This window comes from Lepisma saccharinum, chromosome 9, assembly GCF_977018435.1.
Source record: "Lepisma saccharinum chromosome 9, izLepSacc3.1, whole genome shotgun sequence".
Classification (NCBI taxonomy): Eukaryota; Metazoa; Arthropoda; class Insecta; order Zygentoma; family Lepismatidae; genus Lepisma; species Lepisma saccharinum.
In genome coordinates, this window is record NC_139237.1 from 78,082,251 (window position 1) to 78,091,099 (window position 8,849).

Genomic DNA, 8,849 nt, shown 5'->3' on the forward strand with positions numbered 1-8,849 from the left:
TCCTGAATTAAACTTTGGGGGTGTACAATATCCAACTATAGGTCTTAGGTTATAGCGTGTATTTTAGTTAGTCTAAAATTGGCATGGAAATGGTGGTAGAATTGAGTATTACATTTAAAGAGGGAGATAGAAAGCTCTTGATAAAGCGTTAAATCTTAGATTGTCAAGGAATTTGTGTAGTGGAGAGAGAGTTCGAAAATTAAATTTCGGAGACTGTATTTACAAGTTTTCGACCCCGAACGTGCCAAAAGATAAGCTGGAAAAGACTAAATATCTCTGGAATGGATCTTAAGAAAGTATTGACACCCCATTAAATTAATATTCTTGAAAGCCTGCAAAGAAATGGATGAAAAAATGCTCTTGCTCGCTTCGCTCGCATTAATGTGTTGCGAGCATGCGTCTTTGGCACTTAATGAGGTTAATGTGAAATTTTTATACTTAGCTGCATTACAAGACAAGCGATTTTAGGGGTGGTCTTGAGGGATGGGTATTCCTGTTTAGGGAGGAGGGTCAAGTATAGTGTTCAGTAAAGCTAAGGAAAAAGTTACTTTCGGTAGACACGCTGTCATAATTAAATACTTTGTGGGGATTACGATATGGTTTGAGGGTGCGAATGATTTGATTTGGGGGGACGCATAACATTATTTTGGGAGGAATGCGCCATTGGCCTTGGGGGCACCCCTGTGCCTACATATAATATAAGTTTGAGTTCTAAGTCCACTTTATGCACAGAAAGGCTAATCGGGACTGGACTTACAGTTTAAAGTGGGTTCCCAACAGTGGCGCAGGAACGGGGGGGTACAGGGGTACATTGTACCCCCGCAAATTTTTGGAGGGGGGTACTGTACCCCCCTAAATCCGTAAATCGAGTTGTACCCCCTGTACCCCCCTTTGGTAATTTGACAGCAGACGGAAGGTGCTACTGTTAAAATTACCTATTATCAATTCGCCCAATAAAATAATGTATTATTGTTTATAAATTTTAAGCATTATAGTCCTTACCACAGAAATTCAAAACATTTAATTGTAAACTTATTATACTACATCGTGCTTGCTACTAGTTAGTTCATTGATCTAAGTTCTTGGAAACCTCTTTAAGGAGATGAAAATTGTTTAAAATGTGTGTGGAACGATGGAATCAGATTGACTCTCAGACAATTACGCTGCAGACGATTGCTGCTTTGCGTAAGGGATGGGACGGGGGGGGGGGGGTACACATTTCTAAAGCAGTGGTCGCGTCGATTCGAAGATAAGATACAAATCTTCATCAGAAGAGTATATGACTGACACAATTTTCTTTTGAATATTTATAATGGAATTTTCCGAAACGGAACACTTGCACGAACGAGACGAGACACGACAGACTTTGGGGGGGGGGGGGGGTACAATACACTCCTGTACCTCACCCATATTTTTCATAAGTTTGTAAGAGGGTGTTGGGAAAACTATACTTAACCTATATATTAAGATATATATTTTTTTAAAAAATAGAGTGCCGATTAGCCTATCTGAGAATGAGGTGAATTTGAAATAAGTTTTAATAACTTCAGAGTGGAAACCGAAAGAAAAATAAACACAAACAAGAACGAGAAGGACCTCGCCACACAGGAGACGAGATGAGGCTGTGACAATTCTCAACTCATCGCATCGCGATATCATTCCTAGGTGAAATGAAATCTTTCCTAGACATTTAGACAGGGTGCAATTTGCGATTTTATCAGAAGGGGGGAGTATTTTTTACCTATGTGTTAGGTATACTTATAATTGGACATTAATTGCTTAAAATCTAATTGTGATATCGAATGCAACACAAACACAACGCCATTTTATGTTAAACTCTAAAGTCAAATTGTAAGAAAATTACATTAGTCAGAAGAATGCACGAGATAAATGAGACTCACTGCAGGTTCTATTGGTAGATTTTGGATTGGATTTACAAGGTCTCTGGGAGTAAGATGGGAATATTTGATTGATTGATTTGGTTTATTTTACTTCGCATTTCTGCCACTTTTGGCTAATCGCGAAGAGAAGGATGAGTGATGATGATATGATGAAATTGATGGACACTCAAAAATAAGACCCATGGGCAGGCCAGGATTCGAACCTGAGACCACTGGCGTCATAGCGCGCTGTGCTAACCCCTCCGCCACGGAGCCCGGCAAGGTGGGATTTTGTATTTTGCGCACATGCTTCTGTTTACATTAAAGTTTACCTTTTCACATAAACGATAAATTAACATGTCATCCTAAAACACACGCATGTATCTGCATTTAATACCACTACATACGAAAATAAACCTTGGCCGGCTCTTCACATTGTCCACCAAAGATTGAAAAGAAAGAATAAACTTTTGAGCATATGGCTTTTCTTGTTACTTCTGAGAGCTGAAGGATTTCGGTTTTGTATATGTACCGAATGATATTACTTTCAGTACTTGAAGAGCGTCATTAGGTACAGCTAATTATATTACAAATAAATGATTTGTCAAATTATTCACAAATATTTCAAAGTTAGACTTCTTACGAATTGATTGGGAACCATCTGAACTCATTTTTTTCTTTTTTAATACAACACCCTATAGATGTCTGAGAAAATACCAAATACATGGCTTCTAAAAGGCATTGGATGTGGTACGGATCTGCCATAAATTGTTTAAAGATATTTTTGTGCGTAGCTATGGGACTTTTAAAATTAGAATGAACGGAACTGAAGTGGAACTCTATATAATGTAGTTTCTATATCCAGAGATGATTATTGCTGGTTGGGGTGGCTCAAGATCCTCCTCACTCCTGATTTTCCGTTCCGTGAAATCCAAATAAGCCCAGAATGGGGTCCAGAGCTTAGCCTTATATGTTTCAGAATTGTTATCTGATTTTAAAATGTATTTTTTTTTTTTTAAAAAAAAAACTTAAATTCTAACAAAAACAATGAAAAATATTTATGCATATTTTGCATTAAATAACTGGACATTCGTGTGTGCTGTTCTAATAGAGAATATTTCTCATGGCTTCACATTATACCTAGGTATCAAGGACGTTTTTGTGGGGGTCCAGGGGGTCCGGACCCCTTCCCCCCGAAAGACTTACCAAGTAGTGAAAGTATCAAAATATAATTGTTTAGCATTTGTTATACTCAATTATCATCAATGCCAATACCATGCTTGAACAGCGTAACAATTAAGAGTTAGGGTGCGGCAGAAATATCTCCCGGATTTCATTTGTGATTTACAAAGCAACAAAGGTTTACCATTTTATTGCACATTTACAAAGAACAAAATGTTCCAATTATTTTTTGTCAAAATTTCCACAAGTCACCATTTTGTGTGACATAGTTGACTTTTTTTATAATGATATCGTCCAAATACCGATCTGCACAGTGTACGCATTTCTGAAGTCTCACCCTGAAGTTCTGCATTACCCTCCTAGTCATGTCTGGTCGGTATTGCCGCTCTTTCCTGTCTGATACCATCTTTCAGATCATTGGCTGTCCTCTGCCTTCCTTGGTAAACTTTAGCCTTCACGTACTCCCACAGAAAGAAGTCAGGGTGCGAGCTCGGGGGAACGAGTTGGCCATGGAAGGTGACTTCGAAGTGACATCAGAAACATTTCCCGTAGCACGTTCATCGATACGCGTGCTGTGGCACCGTCCTGTTGAAACCACACAGCCAATTTGCCGCGTTCGTTCGATTGCGGCTGCAGGAAGTTGCGTAACATCCATACATAACGGTCAGACGTTACATTAACTGCGTGCCGCTTTCCTCAAAAAAGTAGGGGCGTTCATGGAGTTGTCTCGGTACATATAGGAAACAAAATGGTAATCCTTGTTCTTTCCAACTGTGAAATAAAATTTTGCATAACATCGATCGTTGCTTTGTTATTCACGAATGAAAACCGGGAGTTATTTCTGCTGCACCCTGTATACTCGATGGTTTTCTCCGCTGAACTTATTGGAAGGCAAGGAATTTGGCTGATACGGCTTTGAAGGATTCCAATGATTTATGCACACTACTAATGATAATATCCATAAAATATTAATCAGGAACTTTACAATTCGTTAATTGGATCTAACTTCTTCTTTTGTTATTCAATAAATATTCAATTCTTTTTCTATCTGACCTTAAGTTCATTGCCAGGGCAGTTGATTTTGTGCAAATCTTGGCGATCTTAACTACACGTACGCTAGATAATGAATACTTGCTGTTATATTTCTATTCTTTTACTATTTTTTACCTATTCATGTAATAATAACAATACAATATTAATTAATGTACATATTTAATTAATTAATATATTAATTTAATTAAATATAATTATCCTAATTATTATTATTGCTACACTTGATTGGACATACATACATACATACATATATATATATATATATATATATATATATATATATATATATATATATATATATATATATATATATATATATATATATATATATATATATATATATATGGGAGGCTGAATTTTGTACCCCCCCAAATGAAAAACGTTCCTGCGCCACTGGTTCCCAATCATTGTGTCCACTGGGTTTCGAATCCGGGATCTCTTGATTGCAAGGCGACGACTTTACCATTATAAATTTGACGGTAACTTCTAATCGTGTAAAGAAGGCATAAGTAGAACACATGTATCAATACGACAAATGAAAATCTTTAGGTTTAACTAAAGGTAAAAAGATATAAACTCTAAAGTAAATAGTTATTTTTATTAATTCATTTGGTATTTTTGTTTACAGGAATCCAGTGATTGATTGTCTCAATCACAATGCACTAGATTTGACTCTGTTTCTGGACTAAAGTTTTGTAGCCTGGCAAGGAATATTGTGCAACATTGTGTAAAAATGTATTGTGTACATAACACGTAAATAAAAATTGTTGATTACTGTCTTGCTTTTTATTGTGTTTCATGAATCTGTACTTGGCGAAATAGGCGAGGTTCAAATTTCGAAATATCTAGTAACGAAGAATGGACTTTTATTTCTTTGGATCAAATCAAATAATGTTATGTGAAGATACTGAATATTTTGCAATCAATCAACCATAATCATTCATCAGGATATAGTAGCCACGGGAGGGATTATTCTTCTCCATGTTCACTACTGTATTATCAGGAGCGAGGGAGAGACGTTTCACTAAATATTTTGCAAATCGATAATAATACTTATTGATATTATACTGTAGATCGGCATTTCTTTGTTTTGAGTGCTTTTGTCAGGTTATCGAATACCGAATTATAATAGCCCCTCGTAGGAGCCACATTGGGGTTCGGATCCCACTTTAAAACTGTAGGTCCAGTCCCGATTAGCCTTTCTGTGTACAGAGTGGACTTAGAATCAAACCAAACTCATTTTAATATCTTTCCTACCGCGTACGACGGAAATATCACCTTGGAATTTCAATTTGTAAAATAATATGGGCAAAAAAATATGGGCAAAAAAATATGGGCTGTTAATCCTATCACAGCAGATAGTATTGCTAGGAATGAAACATAACAAATCGTCTACCGAGAATGCAAATGTTCCATTTTAGATTATAAACAAATTGCGACCCTTTTTCTTGGAGGCCTATTTAGGGTGCAATTATTACCCCTGAAACATAAATTGTCAATAGACTTTTGTCACACAAATGTGAATGATTCACAAACTAACAAATCATCTGCAAGAACTGAAACGAAATAGGAATATACAGGGTGGCTCAATAAGTCACTTAACACCCTCAGTACGAGGCCACTGCAGCGCGCAACATGGAAATGGTGATGACCAATCGTTATCAGGCCAAGGGGGAACCACATTGACATCACCCACACGGTCGGCGGCCATCTTGATGTCCGCCATCTTGAATTCAACTTCAGAATTTTAAATGGGAAGGGGGTCGTGCGACATATCAAAATGGGCTAGAATTTCACGAGAAATGCAATGGTGAAGGTTTTTTCGACGTATCTTTAACCAGTAAAAAGTTATGACTGAATTCTTGTACCAATTTGCTCCTTTTCGAGGTGTTAGAAAAATGCCTTAAAATTTGTTTAGCGCTTCGGTAATGCATCGAGATCAAAGTGACGTCTATGGAGAGACGTTCGCATGCCATTGCACATTATTTTAATCGGATACATCCATGAAGAGCTGTGCATTATGAATGGTTGTCGCGAACAATTTACAGTGTGACGCTTCCATTGAATTAAAAGTCCTTCACAGTGTCAAGGCTAATGTTTATGTTCTTCCCTATTGAAAAAACTCTGTAAAAAGTACCTTCTTCCATAAGCAAGGATAAAAAAAACTGTTTATTTAACAAATCCAAGTAGCCCTAAGCATTTAAGGTTCCGTTGATGGAAAATTGACTAACCAATCGTGTTCCACACAGCACGCCACACCATTAACTTACCAACACTAACCATTCAGCTTTGATCTGTCGAAAATGGGTTATCAGATAAAAATCATCGAATATTCTGTTTATGAACTTCCTTATGAACATAAACATTAGCCTTGTCACTGTGAAGGACTTTTAATTCAATGGAAGCGTCACACTGTAAATTGTTCGCGACAACCATTCATAATGCACAGCTCTTCATGGATGTATCCGATTAAAATAATGTGCAATGGCATGCGAACGTCTCTCCATAGACGTCACTTTGATCTCGATGCATTACCGAAGCGCTAAACAAATTTTAAGGCATTTTTCTAACACCTCGAAAAGGAGCAAATTGGTACAAGAATTCAGTCATAACTTTTTACTGGTTAAAGATACGTCGAAAAACCTTCACCATTGCATTTCTCGTGAAATTCTAGCCCATTTTGATATGTCGCACGACCCCCTTCCCATTTAAAATTCTGAAGTTGAATTCAAGATGGCGGACATCAAGATGGCCGCCGACCGTGTGGGTGATGTCAATGTGGTTCCCCCTTGGCCAGATAACGATTGGTCATCGCCAATTTCAAATTCCATGCCGCAGTGGCCTTGTACTGAGGGTGTTAAGTGACTTATTGAGCCACCCTGTATGTCATATTCATAGCAGGCCCGTAGCCAGAATTGATCTCCAAGGGGGGGGGGGGGTTATCAGGGATGGCTTTGTAAATCAAGTCCATTTTTCAAAAGTTTAACAGTGTTAAATTAAGGTAAATTATTTGTGTGGGGGGTAGGGGGTCATTACGTTACATAAAGTTTAGAAATATCACACAAATAATACATTTTTTCTATATCTTTTAAAATATCACTTGAAGTGCTAATTGGCTGCTACTGAAATCATCTCTTACTACACACTCCATACTACGTTTATGATACAGATATTCATATCACCCAAGAAAAGATTGACAATATTCAATCATAGTGCCTAACGTACAGTGGGATCCATGAGTATTACCGTGCAAATTGTCCATCGCCATGTTCGTGCACTTTATTTGACCCAGTAAGAGCTTCAAAAATTAAAAGAAAACTCAAAACAAGCTGTTCAGAACTTCTGCTCCATCATACATAAAATCCATCGCTTAAAAACACACAGGATGTAAGAGAAATATTAATGAAAATAGTCGTGGACAATTTGCACGGTAATACTCTGTATCCCACTGTACATCCCACTCCCCGGCCGAAACAATAGAACTCCCCTTCGTTCCCAAAACTTGGGAGCTGTTAACCTTTGACACAGATGCGGAGGGAATTAGCATAATGATATCCAAGTCACAGATTTCTGTATAAATGGGAGGTCGCAACAGGGGCAACGAAGGTACCCAACGAAGGTACAGATAAAGAAGCCAGCTGTGAAGGGACTTTCTGAAGTCTAGAGAAGAGAAATCTCCTAAATACTTGCCGCTACTTCAGACTTCTTCTTATAAATAAGATGAACGAATATAATAGCTGCTGTTCATGCTCCCTGAATTTATCCTTCACCAAAGTTGTGAGCAAAATAATATCTGTTGTCTACATTTTCACTCTTCACTGCAAACAAATTACACAAAATAGTTTTACCTTATGAGCCCCCCCGGCCCCTGCCTGGCTACGGGCCTGAGTCATAGGCCTTTCTTTTTTTGGTACTGGGGCAGCATACATGCAGATGTTTTTACTAGCAAAGGAAATAAAAATCTTGTGATGTGTCCCAAATTACTTTTTTCTCCTCGCCTCATCTATGAACTGTTTTCTTTCTTCGCTTTCCTTTTTTGTGTATTTACCTTGGCCTACCTAGGGCCAAGAAAAGGTTTTTCGAATTTTGCCCCTGGCCTGGCGTACCCTAGAATACGACGGAAAGTGAAACTGAAGGATGTGCACAGAATGATCCATTTGTTTACGTTGATTTAAAAACAAGATCACCTCAATTCTACATAGATTATGTTGACTGACTGGCCCCTTTTCTTGTTTCTTTCTTTCTTTCTGCTCAACAGTGTTTCCCGCGCCTTGCAACTTTTCCCCTTATTTGAGGATATGGGAGAATGTATCGCCTTTCATATTAGAAACGCGGGAATTTCCTGTTTCGAGTATGACTCATTTGGAAACTTCATTGGTCATTGAAGCAAATTGTCGAGCAAACGCGATCTTATGTATCGACGCATACAGTCTACATTCAAGACGTAAGTGGGATCCATGAGTATTACCGTGCAAATTGTCCACGACTATTTTCATTAATATTTATCTTACATCCTGTGTGTTTTTAAGCGATGGATTTTATGTATGATGGTGCAGAAGTTCTGAACAGCTTGTTTTGAGTTTTCTTTTAATTTTTGAAGCTCTTATTGGGTCAAATAAAGTGCACGAACTTGGCGATGGGCAATCTGCACGGTAATACTCATGGATCCCACTGTACCTCCCCTGCCCTTCCCCTTGCCCCTAAAGCTGAGGCGACCCTTAGGAAATGGAACTC

The 8,849-nt window shown here is 38.0% G+C and overlaps 1 protein-coding gene across 1 annotated transcript in view; it reads left to right on the forward strand.

Moving 5' to 3' along the window:
• The window catches only part of LOC145992754 (immunomodulatory peroxidase-like), a 52,631-nt gene extending 47,760 nt beyond the window's left edge, over positions 1-4,871 (forward strand). The window contains exon 14 of the mRNA XM_083129141.1: positions 4,744-4,871. Within this exon, the coding sequence (XP_082985267.1) occupies positions 4,744-4,804 (61 nt within the window). The 3' untranslated portion in view covers positions 4,805-4,871. The remainder of the gene's footprint in view (positions 1-4,743) is intronic.
• The last annotated feature ends 3,978 nt before the right edge of the window (positions 4,872-8,849 follow it).